Source organism: Scomber scombrus, chromosome 10 (assembly GCF_963691925.1).
Source record: "Scomber scombrus chromosome 10, fScoSco1.1, whole genome shotgun sequence".
NCBI lineage: Eukaryota > Metazoa > Chordata > Actinopteri > Scombriformes > Scombridae > Scomber > Scomber scombrus.
Genome location: NC_084979.1, coordinates 8,533,073 through 8,557,151, shown reverse-complemented (window position 1 = coordinate 8,557,151; position 24,079 = coordinate 8,533,073). Strand labels below are relative to the sequence as shown.

At 40.2% G+C, this 24,079-nt stretch overlaps 3 protein-coding genes across 3 annotated transcripts; all 3 read left to right on the top strand.

Moving 5' to 3' along the window:
- The first annotated feature begins 1,891 nt into the window (after positions 1-1,891).
- hspb7 (heat shock protein family, member 7 (cardiovascular)) lies at positions 1,892-5,400 on the top strand. The gene is made up of 3 exons (XM_062427530.1): positions 1,892-2,249; positions 4,422-4,546; positions 4,721-5,400. Exons 1-3 carry the CDS (start codon positions 2,084-2,086, stop codon positions 4,898-4,900), a joined length of 471 nt encoding a protein of 156 aa, XP_062283514.1. The 5' UTR covers positions 1,892-2,083; the 3' UTR covers positions 4,901-5,400.
- A 702-nt stretch (positions 5,401-6,102) lies between these two features.
- Positions 6,103-15,576, top strand: zbtb17 (zinc finger and BTB domain containing 17). The gene is made up of 15 exons (XM_062426610.1): positions 6,103-7,077; positions 8,513-8,775; positions 8,921-9,100; positions 9,591-9,932; positions 10,040-10,129; positions 10,307-10,584; positions 10,863-11,005; positions 11,112-11,412; positions 11,613-11,700; positions 12,552-12,668; positions 12,791-12,911; positions 13,184-13,314; positions 13,430-13,693; positions 13,837-13,926; positions 15,128-15,576. Exons 2-15 carry the CDS (start codon positions 8,571-8,573, stop codon positions 15,574-15,576), a joined length of 2,799 nt encoding a protein of 932 aa, XP_062282594.1. The 5' UTR covers positions 6,103-7,077; positions 8,513-8,570.
- Positions 15,577-16,931: 1,355 nt separating this feature from the next.
- On the top strand, positions 16,932-23,263 carry ddost (dolichyl-diphosphooligosaccharide--protein glycosyltransferase subunit (non-catalytic)). The gene is made up of 11 exons (XM_062427535.1): positions 16,932-17,185; positions 18,439-18,549; positions 18,670-18,756; positions 18,849-18,952; positions 19,046-19,140; positions 19,543-19,636; positions 19,957-20,105; positions 21,631-21,778; positions 21,888-22,008; positions 22,120-22,226; positions 22,588-23,263. Exons 1-11 carry the CDS (start codon positions 16,951-16,953, stop codon positions 22,735-22,737), a joined length of 1,401 nt encoding a protein of 466 aa, XP_062283519.1. The 5' UTR covers positions 16,932-16,950; the 3' UTR covers positions 22,738-23,263.
- The last annotated feature ends 816 nt before the right edge of the window (positions 23,264-24,079 follow it).

Genomic DNA, 24,079 nt, shown 5'->3' with positions numbered 1-24,079 from the left:
CGGCAGAGTTTACATGGTCTCATAGGCTACTGTTAGCACATCTTTGTAAATTACACGCTGTAGCAGTGGATCATCTTCAGGACCAACCCATGAAAATCCAAACTTTAAATAACTATCATTATACTTACTCTGTTTTCAGGGCTAAGTGTCCGTTAACTAACATGTAGAAAGGGAGTTGCCATTTTAAATGCCCGATTAAAAGCTGTATTCTTAATTCAGTTGGCAATTTCAGTTATATTTATTAATCATTTAAAACTGCATTTTCAAATTGATTTTGAAATTCCATTATTTATCAAGGAGTTCATTAATGTATTTTTGAATGATGTCCTGATTATTGTTTTTTTTTGTAAATCCCTTTTGAATTTGAATGTTGTACTGACGGATTATTATTTAATTTTTATAATTCCTCTCTTTAATGCAAATTAAAATATAAAATAATGAGCTACTTTGTAATTTAGTCTATATATTTATGGACTCATTGATTGATTTGTAAACCGATATGTTAATTCTTGTTTTTTATTGTGCAGTTAGTTATTAATTAAATAATTAAATGCTTTATTACTATTTCTGTTACACTTGTGATCCTCCGTACAAGACACTGTCTGGTTGATATCTAACTTTGAGGCCACTGTGAACCAACAACATCACATGCTGTTACCAGGGAGGGGAGGAGGCTCTGTGTGCTTCCTGGCAGGGAGGTGATGAGTTGCTGGGCTGGATTTAGACCTCCAGTAGGGAGCTCTGGGCTTTATACTGATAAGACTGGAAACACATATCACTGTGTGGCTGTCATTTGTAATGCAGGATAACCTTTCAAACATGGCTTCAAAACAAAAGACAGCAGAAGCCTTAATATGAATTCCAATTTTAGGATGATATTAATGGCAGATAGTTGACGTTCATATTGTTTATCATGTCTATGGGATTAAGGTTGGGATGTCAATCAATGAAAGCATAAATGAAAAGCAACCTACCTTTGAGTGAAAGTAAAGACCAAGCAGAAGCCAAATACATACTGTCATGATAACACTAATATAACAGCCCCATACATGGATATTAATGGACTATCTGTCAGCAATACCAACTAGCAAATTAGAGAGAAGTGCAGTGAATGTTTTCTAAGCATGATGAGTCCAACAGATATTATTAGCCTCAAAGCAATGTCACTACTAAGTCCGCTGCTCCCACTGATGGCTTTGTTTTCAAGCACATTCTTTCCATCTTTGTTTTGCTCCCAACTTACCCTCTGAGATAAGAGTCAAGGCTCCTTTTTCCCTCTCCCTTAATCCAGCTCAGCAGGAGAAAACAACATTTTCTAACTAATCATTTCATCCTAATGTTGTGTGTTCAGGGGGTTAATATAAAGTGAGATTACATTAATAAACAAATGATTTCAAATGGGATATTAGTATGAAAATGTCTGATGATCACCCAGCTGTAAAAACATTGGGTGTTATGTCATTTAATGGCACAGCCATGTGAAGATCCAATTTCAGGACAAAAGCATGGCGCTGAATATTAAGAAAGGAGTGAATTGATGGAGCGCATGGGAAAATTAAAGAGAGGAGAGGGAAGCTATTTCAGGGATGGCGTGTCTGGAATGACAACTGTTGCCTCCCTCTCACCCTGTTCTTTCTCTACCTCTCTCTATCAAATCCCCCTCTCCCCTCCACTCTTGACTTCAGGCCCTTCAATGCCCAGAACTTTTCCAACCACAGACCCTTCTCTCAGTCGGTCTGTGCGTCTCATGATAAATATAGACCACTATTACCCTTTCCCAATGAGCTGTGACACGTGTGCACACCTCCCAATCATGCACAGGGTCATACAGTATATAAAGGCCCTGGATGAGTGGCTGCATGACAGTGGGAAAAAGTGTGGATAGGTGATCTCATCCATCTCAAACAAGTAATAACTAAATAGAAAGAAAAAAAAAGCAGGAAAGAAGAGCTGTGTGTTTTGTTTTTTTACATTTAAGCCACTGGGAGCCTCCCAGAGCCGCGAGAAGAAACGATTCTCTCCGCCTCCCTCCTTCTCTTCCATTACTCTCCTCCTCTGCCTTCTCCAGCACTCTCAGCCATCCATGAGTGCGACCAACTCTTCTGCCTATCGATCGGAGCGTAGTTTCCATCAAACTTCATCTTCGTCCTCTTCCTCTGGTAACCCACACATGGAGAAGAGCCGGGGACTGTTCACTGAGGACTTTGGCTCCTTCATGAGGCCTGGGAGCAACGCCTTGGGCTTTTCCAGTAAGTTGGAAGCAATTCTATAACTGATGTTGTTTATAGAGAAGTGATAAAACGGATAGTAACAGCAGGTCAAAGTGACAGCTTTGACTGTGAAATACATTTATATATCTGCTTGGAAGCTATTTGCTTATAGTGTGATGTTTTTCTCCATAAATTGGTGGCTAAACATGTCCAAGGTGACAGTTCAGAGGAGGGACAGGCAGGCAGGACTGAGTTTAAAAGGCAGAAGGACTCTGGAGTGGTTGATGTGTTTGGACAAATGCTTCCACAGTAAACACAAGTGTAGTCATGGTGCTGTTTGATGGAGTGCAGGAAGTGTAAAATAAGCCAACAGAGCCAATTTTTTCAAGCATTTATGTATTTCTTTTAAATATACATTCAGACACAGCAGACATTTCATTTTACAGTGGCTGGCATCTTCCAGCTAAGTAATGTGTGGAGCTGGTGTGAATTGTTCAGTGTCGGTTCACTGTTGGTGTACACAGACGTGTGAATGTGTGACTTTTGATCTTTAAATGGACTCAGAGTTCAAGTGCTCCATGTGTCATTCGTAGAAGAGAATTGTTTTGGAGCCATCACAGGCATCCATAGGTGCAGCACATGAGCCTAAGGGTGTGTGCAGCTAAAGGGAAAGCAAGTCACACACACACACACACACACACACACACACACACACACACACACACACACACACGCACACACACACACACAGAAACACACTCACAAGGCGGGGAATGCTGGACTCACTGCCAGCACTGTGACTTCACACTCTGAGTATCTAGGATGACGCCTGCATAAGGAATGACCAGATGGTTGCCCAGTGACTATTGTACACACACACACACACACACACACACACACACACACACACACACACACACACACACACACACACACACACATATTCAGACACAAACACACACAGTTGGAATGATGTCACATAACCAATCTACCCTGCATATGTTAAGTAAGAGCTAATCTGACTCACACACTCATTTCCAGTTCGGTGGCGTGCTCGTGAGGTCATGTTGCCACGTACTTCCTCACTGAGCTCAGACTCACTTCAACAGACAGCGTCACTGACCAGACATTGTAACAGACTGCATTAAAATATTAGTCTTGTTTCTCCACTGTATCCTGTTACTGCCTACCACTGCCATGACCTTGATTCTCCACAGTTAATTAAAGCTGTGCTAATCCTTATTTTGATCAAATGACTATGTGTAATGCAAAAGGTGTCATTTGTAGTGACAAATCCACAAAGAATTATCACCCAGCTGTGCAGTGCTCCTCAGTTCTATGAAGCTTTTTGCCTCTTCCAGCTCATCGCTCAAAGAGATAAATGTATTAAAGGAGTGGGACCAGAAAAACAAAAACCTTACACTCAGCATACAACAGTGGCCTTACATTCATCATGGTGGACACAAATGATGAATAACTTAACATGACTTTCTACAATACTGTATACAATATACAGCCAACTATGTATATTTATATCAAAAAATAAACATGGTCATCAATATGCCACCAACTTTACTTCTGTTGTTTAAACACGGCTGTTCAATGTAGAAGCTGAAGGCAGACATTGCTTTTTTTAAATTTTTTTAGTTGGTTTCCATGTTTGTCCAGATCTGTTCATGCTTAAAAAGAGACTTTATGCTCAACAGACCAGCACAGACAGTAACACAGACTTCATGGTTATGGATATGAAATGTTCAAATGTCTTTGGGCAAAATGGTTGGTGGATAAACTTGAAATATGAATACATACAAGAACCACATTTCTCATGTTTTCAAAGAGGTGGATAATAATAAAACTGTGGGTAACTAACAGCAGGCTAAAAGTAAAATTGGGTTCCCAGTAAATACACAGATCTGGGCCAGCTTGGCCTGCTGGTATGTTTATGGCCATTCTGTGGGAACACACAGCAAATGAGAAAATAATGAGCATGAATAATATTTTATTTCAGCTTGGAACCTACATCATTCAACAGGATGGTTAAGTGTTGGCATGGAATACAGGAATGAAAACAAGCAAAAAATAATATAACATGTTGCACTATTTTAAGTCACACTTTATTCTGACCTGCTTCCTCATGAATGCCATCTGCATGTATAAACTCCTATTTCCTCCTCTGATCTACTGCCTCTTTTATCTTGTGGTGCTTTTCAGGTGGAGCTGGAAATATCAAGACTCTTGGGGATTCTTACCAGTTCACAGTTGATGTCCAAGACTTCTCGCCTGAGGATGTCATCGTCACCACATCCAACAACCAGATTGAAGTTCATGCAGAAAAGGTGGGCAGCCTTCCTTTTGATTTGGAATAGTAACATCTTTCCATGATAGTCTTTCCATGATAGAATTCTGTGGCCTTAATGGATGTCTAAATGTGAGCAGAAGAACCACTCATCAAAGCATTTATTTCAATTCACAATATATCAAGTTATTTCTAATATTCTTTCTTTGAACAGTTGGCCCAGGATGGTTCGGTGATGAATACATTCACCCACAAGTGCCAACTACCTGAGGATGTGGACCCCACCTCGGTGACATCCTCATTGGGCGCTGAGGGGACTCTAACAGTCCGGGCACGGCGACATCCAGCCAAACATGAGCATGCACAGACCTTTCGCACCGAGATCAAGATCTAGAGAGGGATCAACTGTCTCATCACAAACCCCTTTTCTTGTGTTTTTTTAATGCCACTTCCTCTATTTCCTGTCCTCACTGATGTCATTCTACATGAAATACTCTGAGAGTCGACTCTGTACTTTATAAAAGATGCCACATCCTCACTTCATGGCTGAATGCCTGATGCTGTTCATTTATATTCTGAGTTGATTCACCATATACAGCAGTAATATCTCCTGCATATACCAATGGCTCGTACATGTATAGCATTCGCACAAGGTTACACACACACACACACACACACACACACACACACACACACACACACACACACACACACACACACACACACACACACACAGTAGTTAGGTAATGGATCAGTTCACTATTTCACTTCTGTCCTCTAACACTATTCTGAAACGTAGGCTAATGCCCCCCTGAAATTGATGGTTTCTCATTAAAAATAATTTATTGTATATTATTATTTGTGTGAATAAAATTCTCCAGCTTTGACAATAAACATCCTGCTCTTTTGATTGATGTTTGGCACAACAAGCTGTATTTATTAAAAGTACTGGGCTTGGAGTTTGAGGTTTGAGAGCTGCATAAAAAAATGTGACAGTGGAAATATTAACTGAAGGATCGGAAATCAATGTTTGGATTTACAATTTTTTCTATGGTGAAAAAAAAAAAGATAGGAATTCCTCATCTGGCATTCAGGCCGGGTATAATAAATTGATATTTTAGGACACCGTGCAATGTCCTATGTTAGATCTTGAAGCAGGATATTGAATTGAGGAGCACATGGACTTGTGGTGCACAGACTCACGTTTGACATGCTCAACAGAATATATATTTGCAAGTACGATTGGCCCTGACAACAATCCCGACATATCCTGATAAAGTTCAAATTAAGACAAATGGAGGCCTGAAGGTGAATAAGCACTGAACACAACAAGGCAAACTACTCTCAAAATCAATACGAAACAGAGTAGCATTCATTCACTGAACAAAAGATAGAAGGTGCTCCTTTTCAGAATTCTTTGGAGGCATTTATGATGCATCTGTGCTGCTTTCATGAGAAAAGAAAAGAAAAAGAAAAGAATTTCACAAGTGCTATTCAGACACAATCATTTAGAAGCCAGATAATTCACTCCATGCTGTGGCCTTTGTATTGCGGTGTGCTTTTCCCTGAGGATGAACGATACAAATGTGGGATTAAGTAAGCTTAAAGAGATGGATACAAAAATGTGTTTTATTCGACACAGTAACACAAACACACCTGTAAATAAACTGGTTTGATAAAAGCCCCAAATAACATTTTATGTGTTGCTGGTGGTGGTTGTAGTTTCACATCTGCAAGAACTTTATACATTTGTAATCCCCAACTAATTGAAAACAGTACAATAGTACAAAACTGTGCATAATATGTATCCCACCAACACATTTGTCTTCAATTTGTAAAAATGGAGCAGGCACAACTAAACAACTCTTTTAATGAATTTCAGCACACATCAGGAGTCTGAGGATAAAAAACATAGGACCAACCATTCAATTAAGGTGGAAGCCAAGGATGTTAGAAGGCTACATGAAAACAAAAAAGTTCTGGTTTGAACTTCATGGGTGAATTTATAAAGTATTTATAAACAATAAGAAATATGCACATACAGTTATCCTCCAAGATTTTTCTGAAAGAGAGAAATCAGATTTTATTAGCTACATTTCTATGAGGGTATTTTTCTATCACTTTGAGCCTTTGTCCTGTTACCATGGTGACTGTATCAACAAACTGAAAGTGAGTTGTGTCCTTTATGTTATCTTTATTTCATTATGATGCCTAATTGCTTTCTGTTATTATATCAATGTCACACATGTTGTAAGCGATGCATATAAAGTGATAAGAAAGAGGCTATTAACTGTATTGTTGCCAATGTCACGTAGCAGAGCTCGAGCACCGCCACGCGGTTATCATCAACACCGCAAGTGTTCACAGTGCGCGTGCTCCTCCTGTGACACATCCGGCTGGTCCGTATCAATCGATCAGAGAGAGGAAGATGGCGGCCAAGGGAGAGCAGGGCAGGAACGGATCGATCACCGAAAAACTCGATTGGGTTTATTTTTCCTAACTGAGCCAAAAAGTCCGTAACAGCGCCTGGTCCGGCTGTTTGAACCCGGAGTGAGGAACGATAATAAGGAGGTAATTCAGCTGCTGGTTTCTGTAAAAATGGCGCCTCGGCCGAGTGAAGAGAGAGAGCTTTCTGTGAAAACAACAACAGATAGAGAGAGGCCCGAGCTGTCGGCCCGCCATCTTATTCCTGCACAACATGCATGTTAAGGCACGCTAAATTAATCCCGGATAACAAAGCCGCAAGGATGGAGGCATTGGAATCGATGTATAGCACTGTCAAACCAAGCTGTCAAAAGTTTCAGAGAAATAAAGTTACAGTTATATAAAAACATTTTGTCCAATGTTTAAAAATTCAGTATTTTGTTTTTGTAGTAGCGTGACCATCAGTACGTTAGCAGGAGCTTTATTTCATTTTGCCACTGGCGTAGTTTTAGTATTATTATTTCCCAACACGTTACGTAACGTTATTGTAGCTACGTTTTGCCGTTGTTAGACACATATTTAGGTTGACATTTCCGATGTTTGCTGTTGGTGACATGTGGGAATAATAGCCTTACAGTGTATCCACCTTTTTATATACAGTCTATGGTATCCACCCATCAGTGCAGACACCACTGTAAACCAATCATACAGCACAAACACATTTTCTTACATCCCATGATGTAATTGGAGTTTTAAAGTGCCACAAAGCAGGAACGCAAGACAAATGTCAGTGTGCGTTTATATATGGTTTAAATTGTGAAATGTATTCACATAATCCATAATAGGTTCAGACTTAGTGCTGTCCTTTAAATGCAAATAAGTACAGACAAGTGACAAATTAATGGAAAAGACAGTAATGGTCTGAATGCTTGACCCCTACAGTGATGGGATCGGGAGGCTATGTTATTCTTGCTGCCATGGTTTGTGTACAAAGTTGTTTTTAATGATCACCTTTAACCTAAGATTAAACATTGCTATCCTGATGGGAGTGGTCTCCTCCAGGATGACAATGTCCCCATCCAAAAGGAAACAAGGGGTCACTGAATGATTTGATGAGGATGAAAATGATATGAATCAGATGCTATGACCTTCATAGTCACCAGAACTCAACCCAACTGAACACCTATGACAGATTTTGGACAGACATGTTAGGCAGCGCTCTCTATCACCATCATCAAAACAACAAATGAGGAAATATCTTTTGGAAGAATGATGTTCATCCCTCCAGTAGACTTGTAGAATCAATGCCAAGGTGAATTGAAGCTGATCTGGTGACACCTTATGATGGTATTTCCTTCAATTTGTCAGTTTCCTTAGACTTTTTAAAAAGGGGTTAGATAGGTTTTACCAGTCACTATGCAATTGGAATTGTGAGAAATGTGTTACTGTTGTAACTTAAATAATGCTGTAGTTTGTTCCATATGTTTCTTGAGGGCTGATGCAATATTTTCGCTTAAAGTCTTCATTTATCAGCCTGCTGACCTTTTCCAAACTGGAACATGTGACTTTTTCTCGTCAGCAGTGCACACAGCCAGTACCAGCCCGCCAGCCTCCTCGGCCATCAGGAAGCCTTCAACACGATGGAGTTCCCGTGGCACAGTGGGAAGGTTCTGGAGCAGCTTAACCGCCAGCGCAAGCAGGGCCTGCTATGTGACTGCACATTTGTCGTGGACGGGGTGGACTTCAAGGCCCACAAAGCTGTGCTGGCGGCCTGCAGTGTTTACTTCCGCACCCTCTTCCTAGACCAGAAAGATGTGGTGCATCTGGACATCAGCAATGCAGCAGGTGGGTTCCAGTCAGGCTGTGGACTCAAATTACATACTTTCAAATCATGTGTTTAATTGATTCATTTTAGTTCATGTTGCATCACAATGCTTTACCTCAGTTATAGTAAATGCAGCAACTATTGTATTGCTGATTGTCATTGCAGGTTTGGGTCAGGTCCTGGAGTTTATGTACACAGCCAAGCTGACTTTAAGTCCTCAGAACGTAGAAGACGTGCTGACTGTTGCGAACTTTCTGCAAATGCAAGAGATCGTAAATGCTTGCTCTGCGTACCAGTCAATGGCAAATCCAACTCCGTCCCTCATAACACTGGATTTCGCTGTCGGTGAGTCACATAGCTTTTTAAAAAAAAAAGTTTTCATAAAAAATAAAGGAATCCTTTTTACATTTTAATGACTTTATCCTTAATTTCATAGTCTGTGCCCTTAATTTTGCAAATGCTTAACGAGGTCATTTGTTTGACGCTAATGTAGAAAGGGGGAGGTAAGGTTAATAACATCAGTTGCTCATAATTTATTACGATTAATTTTACTACCTCAAGTGTTTCCCCTGAATTGCCCATTCCCATAGCATGATGTTTCCTGTGTTTCCATCTCTCCCTGGTTGGTAGCTGACCCTGCACTAGAAAGAAACAAGAAATTTGACCACTTTTTGTGTAGAATTGATCAGAGCTACTCTTGTTATCTATTGCTGTTTCTGCCAAGCCATTAACACAAACCGATTGAGATTCAACATTTTAATTCTTTAAGTCTTAACTGCAGTAATTGTACTAAAAACAAGGAACGTCTTCTCCATCTTTTCTTTGAACAAATCAGAAGATAAAACAGGTGAAGGAGAGCAGAGGGAGGAACTGGAGAGAGACCTGTCAGAGGTGGCATTACAAGCAGAGGAGAGTTCTTCTAGCATCCCCACGGAAGATCCCGAGCCCACAGAAAGTAAGGACAGTTTGGAAGAAGATGTTGAAGACGTCTCTACTGAAACACAACAGACTGCTTCTCAGCCGAACCCCGCCAGACCCTACTTGGGCCGAGGACGACCCCCTAAAACTACAGCCCTCTCTGCTCAAAAGAAGATAACTGTAAAGAAGGAGGAAGCAAGTGCTACACAAGATGCAACTGAATTTCAGGACGATCCCTCTGACGCTGACTACATGCCCAGTAAGTACACATTCATAGTCTTCAAGTCTGACTCATCATGGCAGGCCGCAAGATGCATTACAGCTTATTTGACCATTAAAATAGGAGTCTTTCCTATTTGTTTACAGAATCGCCTCTCAAATCTGCTGGCAGCTCATCCTACATGAGCTCTCGGGGGAGAAGAATCAGAAAACCTCCTCGACGAAACTTCCCACCCGGTGAGCAGGCTGTGTTCTACTGCATCTGTTGAGCTTTCCACTGCTTCTGAAATGTGTTGAAAATCAGAATATTAAAAAAAACAGTATTTCAGACAAATCAATCAAGGAATTTGAGCAATTTAAAAAGACATATGGGCATCATGTCCTTTTATGTGTTCTCTATTGTTGCACCTATAGACAATGACTCTGAGGATGAGGGCACATCGAGGGTAAAGACTAAGCAGAAGGCGGAGGAGCCGGCAGAGGATGCCGGAGGAGAGGAGGCCGACTCCAGGGAGCACAGCGATGGGGAGGCTGATGATGAGGAGGGGGCTGTGGAGGAAGACGACGAGGGCAGCCACCAGGGGGATGGTGTCGATTCGGGCAGCGAGAGGGACGGGAGGCAAACTCAGTCAGCGTGTATGAGCAGCCGATCCGAGTCGAAGCCTTACAGCTCCGTGACACACAAATGTGAGGTGAGAAATATCAGTGTGTGTGTGTGTGTGGAGGAATTCAAATGCATTTACAATTTAAAACTTTAGTGGTTGTATCATGTTTTGCTGAAAGGTGTGGAATAGCACCGGTCATCATTATCATGCCAATACCAAACAGCTCCAGGCACAGTCAGCTGTTTTGTTGTTCTGCGAAGACATATTTGCATAAAGGCAAATTAGCATATATTACATTTGCATATACATCTTTGCATAATAATGTTTGTCAGCTCACGCTTTATGACATGTTATCCTCTTTCCAGGACTGTGGGAAGAAATTCACCCACACTGGTAATTTCAAGAGACACATGCGTATTCACACAGGAGAGAAGCCGTTCACCTGTCGGGACTGCAACAAGGCTTTTTCTGACCCAGCAGCCTGTAAAGCCCATGAGAAAACACACAGGTGAATTCATTATTTAATTCAGAGACGTGTAGTTTACATCGACTCCTTTTTACTGACCGGGCTCTGCTAAGTTTCTGTCTTAAACTGAGCTCTTGTCACCTCGCAGCCCCCTGAAGCCGTACTGCTGTTCTACTTGCGGAAAGAGCTACCGCCAGATCAGCCTGCTCAACCTGCACCGCAAGCGCCACACAGGTGAAGCACGGTACAGCTGCGAGGTGTGCGGCAAGCTCTTCACCACGTCCGGCAACCTGAAGCGGCACCAGCTGGTGCACAGCGGCGAGAAGCCGTACCACTGCGACTTCTGTGACAAGGCCTTCTCCGACCCCACTGCCAAGATGCGACACTTGGAAACACACGACACAGAGAAGGGCAACAAGTGTCCGCACTGTGACAAACGCTTCAACCAGGTAGACAAAGTTTAGTTTAGTTTAAATAATGGTGTCACTCCTTTATAAACGTACATGCATCAACAACCGCTGCACTACAATACAACAGACATCATGCTATATATATATATCTATATCCGTATGATCATATTGGCATATTCGGGTATCTTTCTATCAAATTTGTTAACTTCTGACCTGATTGTTGTGTGTGTTTTTTTCAGATAGGAAATCTGAAAGCTCATTTAAAAATCCATATCACAGACGGGCCCCTCAAGTGCAGGGAATGTGGCAAACAGTTTACCACTTCAGGTAGGAGGACTGTATGTGGCACATTTCTTGTCTTCTCCTTTGATATAGTGATCTTAACTTGTAAGACATTTGCTGAGGTTGATGTTTTTAGTAAAATAATGAAGGGCACTCAACTTCTTAACAAAAAGTAATTGTACCTATTAAAGACCTGTCCTGGTGCCATGTTTGTCCTTCAGACTATTTAAGATCACAGTGTGACAGCAGAGACCAGCTCACACTCTCAAAGCAGGAAGCACAGAACAAATCAGAAAAATACTTTAATCTTTTCATTACTAGTAGACAATAGTACTGAAACTATATAAATATAGAGAAAAGTAATCGCTAGGTTTGTGTTTTTATTCAACAGATTAAATTGATGATGAAAATAATCCCTACTGTTGTCGCATGATTGCAGTTAAAGTTAGTAAGCAGATACCAATGCTGTTAGCACATCTGTTACACAGATATAGTTTCCTCTTTATACAAACCTGTTACATGTGAGCCAATTACCTGACTTGTGTGACTTTGTGGTTGGAAGGATTTTACAAGGGGTTTCTTTGTTCTCAGTAACTGACATGTAGCACAGAATCATGTGGAACACAGACTGAGCTTCAACTTTAAATGTACAGACCCTATATGAAATATAAAGTACCGTATAATAAACTCATCATACCGACTTTTTCAGATATTTAAACTTACTTTTACAATTCAGAAGAGAGGCATAAAGTAAAGATTGGCATTTATTGGTTGGATTGTACCGCAAATCCAGCTGCTTTCAGTTAGTCTGCATTTTGTCTTAGAGCAATGGACTGTTTTGTGTTTTTTTTTGCTTAAAGGCATTTGACCTTTGTCTGTTGGTGTCAATTTTTTAGGAAATCTGAAGCGACACTTGAGGGTTCACAGCGGGGAGAAACCGTACATCTGTGTGCACTGTCAGAGAGCTTTCAGTGACCCCGGAGCTCTGCAGCGACATGAACGCATCCACACAGGTACTCTCATATAAAACCACTATAAAATGCGAAAGCATGTAACATATCTTCATTTTATCAGTCTGAAACCCCACACGTTTTATCTACATCCTACTATGGAACAATAATTCATATTTTGACAGGAGAGAAGCCTTGTGTCTGTCTTACCTGTGGCAAGGCCTTCACCCAGGCCAGCTCCCTCATCGCTCACGTCCGCCAGCACACTGGAGAGAAACCCTACGTGTGTGATCGCTGCGGTAAAAGGTCAGCTGAACACAAAAGAACAGATTAACCTGCTCATTATTCATACTCATTTGTTCCTAGTGAATATAACTCGAAATTATCCAACATGGACATTTCAACACTGTCAAAATGTAACGCACTGATAGAAAATTCAAAGTACCTACAGCTCATACTAGTGAAGGATTTGCAAGGTCCATTCAGACAAATTACAATTCTCAATGGGGGGGGGGACTAATGTCTGTTAACTAGCCCTATGAGTAATGTGCTGTATCTTTATGTTTCTATCTGAACAGGTTTGTGCAGTCCAGTCAACTGGCCAATCACATTCGACATCACGACAACGTCCGCCCACATAAGTGTCAGATGTGTAACAAGGCGTTTGTCAATGTGGGAGATCTGTCAAAGCACATCATCATTCACACAGGTAAAATTAGAGTTAATTAATTATGGGGATTCAGGGTGATGGGGTGGGGAGAAAGGGGGGACTTCCTTTTGCCTGATGAGCAGCTCATTCTTCTTTTACTATCTTGTTGTCTTAGGGGAGAAACCTTTCCTGTGTGATAAATGCGGCCGGGGGTTCAACCGGGTGGACAATCTCCGCTCCCATGTCAAGACCGTCCACCACGGCAGGGCCGGCATGAAGCGGCTGGTGGTCGCCGGGGGCAGCTCAGACGAGGGGGCTGACGGGTGTGCCGGGGCATGCACCTCTGAAAGCGAGATCAACATAGTTACCGTCACCACAGAGGACATCGTCACCCTGGCAACAGAGGCCCTGGCAGCCAGTGCTGTAGCTCAGCTCACAGGTTAGACAGCATCCTCAGGACGGTGTTAATTTTAGGGGAATTGAATAGCATCCCTGACAAATAACATCCTCTGCGGATGATTAAAGAAACATCAGGATAAACAAGGATAAGTGACTGATCTTCTGTTATTTGTCTGTTTACAGTAGTGCCAGTGGCTGCTTCAGTGTCTGCAGACGAGACTGAGGCTTTGAAAGCTGAAATCACCAAGGCAGTAGAGAAAGTGCAAGAAGCAGGTAAGACTGCAAGAAAGTCACCACATGAACTCCAACATTTGTATTTGAATAACATCTAATTGGCCATCAGAAAACCATACAAAGAATAGACTCAGAGATGGTACTTTAGAGCATAAAAGGATATCAGGCATGGTTTCAGATAAAGTACAAGTCTGTGTGGGTGTGGCTTTAGGATACCATGCTAGATTTGAACTCATTGCAGAGTCTGTTTGCTTAAATAGTGCAGCAGTATTATTGTCATCTGTCAATATGCTTAATAGAAAACAACTATAATTTTATATCTCACTGAAAACACATGATTTCCTGTCCTTGGTGTCAGTAAAGCATTCAACCTTTCAACATTCAAGAACTTTTGCGTAAACACAGACTTAATCAATGATGCTAGAAATAGAATCAAATCACTGGAAGAATCCTGACTTAACCCAAAGAAAACAAATGCTTGAACAGACACAGGGCTTCAGAAGCCCTCTGTAAAATAACATTTGATGATTGATTTTCAACTGAAAACAATGAAACTCTACATTGAAATGGAATTGCTGCCAGTAAGTAATGTGCTACCTTAATTAACATTTGTGTTGTTAGTGTGTGACTTTATTACAACATGATAACAGGTTTGACAAAAAAAAGTGACACGATGTTGTGGACAAATTTCCCCACAAAGTCCATTTAGTAGCTGTTTTGGAGCTTTTGATGATATTGCATGATCTTCATCAGCAGATGGAATTTGCCCCTTAAAGGCTTCTCATTTATTTTGGCCTAAAAGCCAGGGTTCCATTGTTGACTGTGGAAACAGATGTCGAGAAAACAATCTTGAAAATATTTTATCACTGTCATGGATTATCTTTATCAAGTTTTAAGCCACTATTTTATGGTTTTGAGATGTTAGGCAGAAATAATGTGAAATATAAAATTATTGTAAGTTGGCTAAAATGTGAAAAAATACAAATATAATATTTCAAGTAACTTTAATTTTGGAAATCTTGAGGATAAATTGATAGGATAAGAATTTTGAACTGTGCAGTTGCTGTGATAACATGCTAGATGTTGCCAAATGTAAATATGATATCACATATTGCTGTGTTTAGTTTTATTGAAAGCCACATTGGTTTTGAGAACCTTTCGTGTTGACATTTCTAACTTTAAAATGGAACAAGAAATGTGGATGACTAACTTAGTTTATCAACACTTTTTCTGTTTCCAGACCCCAACACCCAGATCCTCTATGCCTGTGATTCATGTGGTGATAAATTCTTGGACGCCAGTTCCCTAGCTCAGCATGTACGCATCCACACAGCTCAGGCCTTGGTCATGTTTCAGGCGGATTCAGACTTCTACCAGTACACCACAGCTACTACTGCTGAGGGGGACACTGCCGCAACATGGCAACCCACAGCTGAACAGGTCATCCATGAAGGGGAGCTCATCTTCCGTGCCCAGGACGGAGAGGGATCAGAAGGAGGGAAGATGGGGGAGACGCAAGAACAAGGGGAAGGGGAAGGGGAAGGGGAAGGAGGGGTGATTTCTGAGAAGGGGGACGAGGATGGAGATGTGGAAAGCCATAGTGAGCTCCAGGCGGAGGAAAAAGATGATGCTGCAGCAGAGGTAGAGGAAGAAAAGACAGAGGAGATGGAGTGTGAGAGTCAGGGGTAGTGGGGCAAACTTTTGACAAGCAGATGAAATATTGTTTATAACAGTTATCTAACTTAAACAGAAAGATGAAATGCAAGAAATAATGTGATGTAATGAGCCTCAGAGTTTGAGAATCCCATGTTAAAAGTAAACCTTACTGGATTCATAACATACAACACTTCAATGCTATTTCATGAGTTCTGGTCATTAATGATGTGTTTTGTACTCTTAATCCAGCAAACAAGGTGACATCCAGTGATTTATATTGTTGTGAATCCTTTCAGAGGTGGTTATACTACTTGGCATAGTTTCTTTATTTTTAGACTGAAATGCAGGACTGTGCATTGTCCTTTGTATAGAATATGTAGATCCCAATTGTCTTACTTAAATAACTTAAAGATTTAGCTGTTATTTTTCCATTTCGCTCTGATAAGATGTGTACATTTTCCTTAAACAGTCCAAATATTTTATTGTACTTAATTGAAGTATTTTCATGGAAAAAATATGATACAGAGATTATTTACATGAACATGTATATGGGTACTAAAGATTTAAGAGTTGGGGGAAATTGTTACCTCCTTTTTCCAGGTGTTGGATGCCATGTGTTCATGCTCTGGTAAATATTGTAAATGCTGTGTATGTATTATATTTGTATATTTGTTATGTATCCTCTAAAAAAAGTCTTAACACCTCTGTTAAAAGCTTAAAACAAATATGGATGATGATGAAAAAACTTGTTAACAATTTAACGTTTCATTCTGTTACCAGACAGCTTTTTTTCTTGTATTGCAGTGAACTTGTCACTTTGGAAATCATGATGCAGTGTGATAGTTTCATGTCACCAATATTTTATGTCATTGTTTTTCCTTAAATTAACACCTGCAAGATGTTTAGATATGCTTAGGTGTCACTAACGTTGCTCAGACCCACTGGCAGCCATCATCAGATCAATAAAGCATCATCACACAAACTGACTAGTCTTGTGTTGTGCTGTTATTTTTTTATAACGATAAAAACTGTAAGGCACTTGTTTCTTTAATGTTTACATTGCTCATGAAAGTCCAAGAATAAGGTAAAGTTTTGAAAGGTGCTATTCTGGCACACAAATTAAGGAAATGTGTAAGTGCAGGAACAATTCACAGTTTTACACATTCATTATATTTAAATGATTGAGCCAAACAAGTAGCAAAACGGATGGGAGCAATATTTGAGTACTCCAACCATGGATGTATGAGATGTAGTTATATGTGTGGTATTCTGAGTCAGTGTTATAATAAAACTGTTATCCCATTGGTGGAATGGCAACCAGGGCGACGCGTTCCTGTTTGTGATTGGCTGGATCGCGGGGTCAAAGTTAAGTTAGCTGCTAACGCTGACGTCGCCTTCTGCAGCAAAATGGCTTCGTTGACAGCAGCCGTGCAGACGAACCGGTCCGGATCTGTATCAGCATCAAACAAACGGGCCGGAACGATGACCCAAAGGAGGTTCAGACTGTTGGACAACACTGTCCTTTTATGTTTATCGTTAGTCTCCATGGTGCATTGTGCTTCGGCTGACGGGAAGACGCTGGTTCTGCTGGACAACCTCAACATCAGAGACAGCCATTCAATCTTCTTCCGCAGTCTGGCAGGTCAGTGCAGGATTTGAGATGTTTCATTTAGAAATACCCTTTAAGAACATGTGCTGTGAGAAAAAGGAAAAGGTTGCTTTCAGGAAACGGGGAGCCTTATTGCACTGAGCTTTATGTCGGTAAGAAAGGCTGCTAACATTAGCTTAGCTTCGGCATGTTCGCTGTGCCAAACTTCATTCAGGTCTCTGATAGTTAATATATTTTAAACAATATGTCGCAGTCACGCCTGCTTTATAACTGAAACTTACAATGTAGTGAATTGATACGGACCCACTCTTTAGTTCGGCTTACTTCTAGTACGCCAAATAGTATTATTCTTTCTTTCTTTCTCTATCAGTGTCCCCATTAGCACTAGCATTGGTTGTTCTTCCTGGGTTCCACCTCACACAGTCATGCATCCATGCACAAAACAGCCACATGAACACAAACAAACCAGCCCATCTCTTTGAATAAAAAAAATCAAGAACACACTGATGATAAACTAAAATACCCTTCTTTCAACAGGACATTAAAGCCAAACACAACATTATAAATTAATCACAATTCTTCAAAATGTATAGCAAACTTTATTTTTTTTCCCTCTTTCATCATACAAAGAAATAAGATTTGTTCTGAATAAACGTAAATCATTGTCTGATGACATTCATAAATATCAGTCCTGTGCTTTCACACATTGAATTCCAAGAAGAAGGGAATGAAAAAAACATTAGTCCTTCTCTGCAAATATGTGATTTTTATGTTCCTTTAGGTTTACATTTTATTTCTTACCATTTTTCTCTTATTTGTTTACACTTAAGGTAACATTTTCAACCAAAGATTAAGTTATGCCTGATGTGTTTGATGGAGGGGAAATTAGAATACAATTTTTATATTTAAAATGTATATTTTAACATAGACAACACTGTCAACAGGGTGTTTCATATTGGCGTCCTAAAATATTAAGTCACTTGTTATTACACTGTACCTTCTTGCCATTATGCTTATTAGACTTGTCATTGGGTAATTTATGAAGGTTGTGAATCCCAACATTCCCACTTGAGCAGTACAAGTTGATCATGTGTATACTAGCTGACAGAGATTATAATTATTATAATATAAACTGTGATATTACATAGTTGATAAGTAATAATTTTGGTGCATGCAGAGTTTAATGTTATGATCCTGTTAGATGCATTTTGTTCAAGTTACTGCAAACATGCATTACAAGTGTGCCATTGTTTCAGTCCTGCTGATAACGTATCTTTCCTTTTCAGATCGTGGCTTTGACCTCACATTCAAGACAGCTGATGACCCCTCCCTATCTCTGATCAAATATGGCCAGTTCCTGTATGACCATTTAATCATCTTTTCACCATCGGTTGAAGGTACATTTCACACCTAACCCAATTCAAAATCAATTATCATATATATTTAATAAGTATTATGATTATTATGGCTTTTATTGAAACTGTCAATAAAAAGTCATTATTTTTGGTCATTTGCAGACTTTGGAGGAAATATAAATGTGGAGACAATCACATCCTTCATTGATGGTGGAGGCAACGTCCTGGTTGCTGCCAATTCAGATATTGGTCAGTTGATTTCCAAAAGCTCTTGCTGTAATATTATACTATAAAATTCCTATAATAATGTTCTATATTAACACTCTTTTGCTGTTGAACAGGCGACCCTCTGAGGGAGCTGGGTAGCGAGTGTGGCATCGAGTTCGACGAGGAAAAGACTGCTGTCATTGACCATCACAACTATGATGTGTCTGACCCTGGAGAGGTAAACAAAATGGTGTTCAGACAGCAGGCACTTCAGTTTGTTTGACAAATCCAGTCTTAAGCACTGACACAAGTGATCTTTTTTTGTTTCCAGCACACCCTGATTGTTGCTGACCCAGAGAACCGTCTGAAAGCTCCCACCATTGTCGGCAAGCCCACCAACAAACCCGTTTTATTCAAGGGCGTTGGGTAAGCACAACTTGACAGGATTTAATGGCAACAAGAATTACACTGTACCAAAAAATTATGATGAACTGAATCTGAGCTTAGATTTGATCACAATTATTTATCTTGGTTTTTAAGTTTAATGCACTTCACCCAAGCATTCAGTATGTTTTTACTGTCTCTTCAAGAGGCACGAGAAAAGACATTGATTCACTGTTTTACTCCTCCATATTAACACATTTTAAATAACGACTACATTAAATAATAATAATAGTTTGAGCAGCTACCAGCTACCCACTTCACAGGATATTGTAGGAAAAGACAATCATGATGTCCCACCTGTTGAGTAATATTTGAAGATTCATTGCATCACTCACTGCAAACTATATGAAGTTTGACTAATATGCCACATCTCCCCTTTTCCAGTATGGTGGCAGACCCAGAAAACCCCCTTGTCCTGGACATCCTCACTGGCTCTTCAACCACCTACTCCTTTTTCCCTGACAGACCCATCTCTCAGGTAATATTGGTGGGAAAAAACCCCGTATCTACACAATATAAAGATCATCCTACTGTATATCCTGAGCTTAATAAGGAGTATCTTTATATGCTAAAGTTCTGCCAAGATAGGCAAGTGGGAATTTAATTACAGGAGGGCTGGATGGCTATTCTATTTAATGTTCCTCATCTGTAGCTAAGCTTGGAAATGCAGTGTCTAGGTGGAACATCAGAATCCATAGATGGCATTATATTCTCTATATTAGAAATGAATTACAGAAGATCAAACATCTTTTTACTTTGTTTCTGACTAATAGCTCCCATTTTTTTTACTCTCTTCAGTACCCCCATGCTGTTGGAAAGAACACCCTGCTGATCGCTGGTCTGCAGGCCAGAAACAATGCCAGAGTGGTTTTCAGTGGCTCCCTGGATTTCTTTAGCGATGCCTTCTTCAACTCAGCTGTGCAGAAGGCCACTCCTGGCTCCCCAAGGTAACATTAGGCCTCACCTTTCCATCATATGCCTCCTCTTTCAATTTCATGGATCCTATTACTTAGTGTCATCAAGTGACATCCTGGTTACCGTCAGTCTCCTTTTCCACTCCACTCAACCATTTTACGGCAGGTGTTTGCAAGTCCCTACAGTTCAGTGTTTAAAATGAACTGTATGTTGCCTTAAACCTGCAGCTTTGTGCATTTTAAAACACTTCTCACTGGTGAGAAATGTCCCCAGTTATGCATACATTTGAACTTCTCAAGTTAATTCTACAAATGAACTTGAGTGAGGAGAAACTTAATTGAGGAGAATTCTTTTAAGCGATTGTTGTCAAATTTAAAATCTGAGTACTTAAACTGTACTGTGTAAGACTGTTATGACTCTTGGTGCAGTCATGGATGGGATTTTTTTCTGATAGCTGTTATGTTTTTTGTAATTGGCAGTATTTTAAAATGAACCTAAATTTGCACAAACGAGGAAAGTTTTCAGAATCATTTTAAGGACCAGTGCATAGGATTTCTGGGGGATCTACTGGCAGAAATGGACATTCATAATTATGTTTTCATTAGCGTAAAACTAACACATCACCTATAGGCCTGTCACGATAACTCAATACATTGTCCCAGAAATAATCGCGATTAACAATATTACTGTCATTTGAAGAGCATTTTATACCACTGATATAATGATAATATAAAAGCATAATAATGCAATGGGGGTGGGGTTGGGATTGGAGAGTGGTTGCTATGCTTCTGTAAAAACACAGACTGCCATTATGGGCCAGGACAGAGTTATTTACCTTTAGTTCCATATAATCGGCACTGCTCGCATCTGCAATCTCCACTCAGGGCGTGCACAGTGAAGAATGAAGGCAACTACTTGCTTAGCCAATGTGACATGAATAGCTTCTTAGCTAATGCTATGCTCCTCTTGCTAATGTGAAGTGTGGCAATATTGAGGTCAAATAAGTGATGAAGGTCATGTCCATGTATCATAGGATAAGTCCATATATAGACATGATGATGTCGATAATTATGTTATTGTACGATAGGTCGATAATGTCATTATTGTGACAGGCCTAATCACCTAACACTGAAACTGAGTATTGTTGTGTTTTCGGTAGTTTAGAATGAGCCCTTTATATGAACATAGGGAGCGGGTCCTCCTCCAAGGAGCCGGCCATGTGTCACCGCCATGTTTCTACAGTAGCCCAGAATGGACAAACCAAACACTGGCTCGTGGGAGGGCCCTTTTATGTTTTTTGCGTGCTTCAGAGCCGCTATAAGTTTCTCCTATCTGCTTTGAAAGGGAGGGTAAGGGGAGAGGGATTCAGCTGGTTGCAGTCTGCAGCCTCACCACTAGATGCCACTAAATCTTACAAACTGTGCCTCTTAAAAAAACGGTTTCAAATGTGTTCATCAGAGGTGGACGACTCTCACTGGACTATACTAAGATTAAGTATTGTCAAGTTATCAGTCTGCTATGGTTGAACACTCCTGTCCTTCTTATGGTCTCTGGTAGGCACGAGCAGACAGGAAACATGGAGCTGGCTGAGGCTCTGTCTGGCTGGGTGTTCAAAGAGGCTGGAGTCCTCAGGGTGGGAGCCGTTACCCATCATCCCGTGGGAGAGCGCAATCCCCCTGCAGCATACACCATCACCGACCTTGTGGTGAGTTTAAAGTCTCTGACATAGAAGAACAATCATCCCCCTGAAGATATTTGCGTTTATCTGAATGACATGCTGTATAGTTTTTAACTTATATTTCTGTCTCATGCAGGAGTACAGCATTGTCATTGAGATGCTTTCTGAAGGCCGCTGGATTCCCTTTGATGGAGACGACATTCAGCTTGAGTTTGTGAGGATTGATCCCTTCGTCAGGACTTACCTCAAGAAAAACGGTATGCTGCTGTGGTTTTACGACAGTCAACAACAACTAAAATGTGCTTTTTTGTGATGACACCCTTATAAATGAGTCACAAATGCTAAATGCTGTGTTGTATTTCTACCAGGAGGTAAATACAGCGTCCAGTTCAAGCTGCCTGATGTGTACGGAGTCTTCCAGTTCAAAGTGGACTACAACCGTCTGGGATACACACACCTCTACTCCTCCACTCAGGTCAGTTCATCAGAATTGCTTCAGTTGGGACAACCCAAATAATCTCCAGACAACTGAAAATATAGGGACAATAATACTAGAAGAAATTAAGAATAATAATAATAATACATCATTTAGAGTTATTTACTCTTTTTACTTAACTGGAAATGGTAGGTAGGATATGTCTTGGTTGCATATCCTTTGAACTACAACAGCTACAATAGCAACAGCTTTTTTTTTCTCCATGTTTTGTGTCATCACTTGCAGTTAAGCTGACCAGTAGGACAGTCATTAGTTTACTTTACTTCCTTGTTTATAACGCATTTGACAACCACTCTCTGTAGAACGAGCTAACCCTTACAATCATATTTCTTTACCACAGGTGTCGGTGCGTCCCCTCCAGCACACTCAGTACGAGCGCTTCATCCCCTCAGCCTACCCATACTACGCCAGTGTCTTCTCCATGATGGGAGGACTCTTTGTCTTCAGCATAGTTTTCCTGCACATGAAAGAGAAGGAGAAGTCAGACTAAATGCAGAGGAGAAACAGCGGGGATGGAGAAACAAGATTACATAATTGAACTTGAGGTGTGAAGAGTTGAAATTGAATGTCTTCACAAGTCTTCACACAAGGACTTGGACTGCAGTCCTCTATAAAAAAAACAAAACAAGGTTTCTGTTCGGGTATGTGGGCACCCAAGTAATTGGGTTTTGAGGGCAAAGGGGAGCTGGCTGTAATGCAGTGGTTAAGTTTCTGTCTTTCGTTGTTTTTTGTACTTTAACAATCACTCAAAGGCCTGTATGTGTTCTGAATTCAGTCAGCGCTTGTATGAAGTTGCTTTACATTTGATAAAATGATAAACTAAGTAGACCACTTGCCTTGGAACATGAAATACATCCATCCATTAAATTTTGACCCCTACTTTCACAATTAGGAAAGGTTATTGTGATTAACTACATGCACTGAATATGCCAACTGTTGATTTTTTGATAGGACTTAAATGTGTTTTCAAGAAAGTTTGAGTCATCTTAAACAATAAAATATTGACATTCCACTCAGTTCCTGTCCTCTGTGAATGTGTTTTTTGAAGTCCACAATTGAGTGAAATCTGTCTGCTCAAGGTTTTTAACTTAGTAAAACTACACACTGTGACTGTTGCCTACTATTGTAGTTAAGTCATAGAAAATTAGTATTGGAGAATTCATGTGAATTTTGAGAAACTACCTGTCAATGACACAACCATTTATTCATGTTGCAGTCAGTGGGAGGGTTCAATAAATAGTGTTTTAGCTACTTTTACATGATTCATGTAGGTGCATGCAGGTGATTGAGAGGATGTGAACCTGTTCAAAAAGCAGGTTTATTACAATAATAAAACAATTAGGCATCATAATGAAATAAAGAAAACATAAAGGACTTAACTTCACTTTCAGTTTGGTTATAAGATCAATTTGGTAAACGGTAAAAAGGCTCAAATACAAAATAACAGCCACGGTAGGCAATACAATTCGATTTCAGCATACTAACTATGCACATTTCTTATTTATGAGTTGGATAAGGCTCTAAATACTTTCAAAATCGAATCATAAAAAATTCAAACGACGAACAAATGATTTTATGGATGCGAAATGAATAAATATGAAGGGCAATGTTATAAAAAAAATTTAAAAAAGTCTGATCGTTCTGTTTTGTGTTTTTATAGTATAGTATGACATCCTTGGCTCCCAGTTTAATTGAATGGCTGGTTTGAGTGTCAAAATATCCTCATTATTTTTTTTTTCCAGACTCCTGATGTGTACCGACATTCATAAAACAGCTGATTAGTTGAGTCTTCCTCCTCTTCCTCCCACACTACAACAAAACGCGCTGAGGAT

Bases quoted from the DNA above. Each gene is read 5' to 3' on its own strand.
- hspb7 (XM_062427530.1), top strand. From the start codon at position 2,084: ATGAGTGCGACCAACTCTTCTGCCTATCGATCGGAGCGTAGTTTCCAT. The intron at 2,250-4,421 runs GTAAGTTGGAAG...GGTGCTTTTCAG, and splicing joins CAACGCCTTGGGCTTTTCCA to GTGGAGCTGGAAATATCAAG. The intron at 4,547-4,720 runs GTGGGCAGCCTT...TTCTTTGAACAG, and splicing joins TTGAAGTTCATGCAGAAAAG to TTGGCCCAGGATGGTTCGGT.
- zbtb17 (XM_062426610.1), top strand. From the start codon at position 8,571: ATGGAGTTCCCGTGGCACAGTGGGAAGGTTCTGGAGCAGCTTAACCGC. The intron at 8,776-8,920 runs GTGGGTTCCAGT...TTGTCATTGCAG, and splicing joins GGACATCAGCAATGCAGCAG to GTTTGGGTCAGGTCCTGGAG. The intron at 11,701-12,551 runs GTAGGAGGACTG...TCAATTTTTTAG, and splicing joins CAAACAGTTTACCACTTCAG to GAAATCTGAAGCGACACTTG.
- ddost (XM_062427535.1), top strand. From the start codon at position 16,951: ATGGCTTCGTTGACAGCAGCCGTGCAGACGAACCGGTCCGGATCTGTA. The intron at 21,779-21,887 runs GTGAGTTTAAAG...TGTCTCATGCAG, and splicing joins ACACCATCACCGACCTTGTG to GAGTACAGCATTGTCATTGA. The intron at 22,227-22,587 runs GTCAGTTCATCA...TCTTTACCACAG, and splicing joins ACCTCTACTCCTCCACTCAG to GTGTCGGTGCGTCCCCTCCA.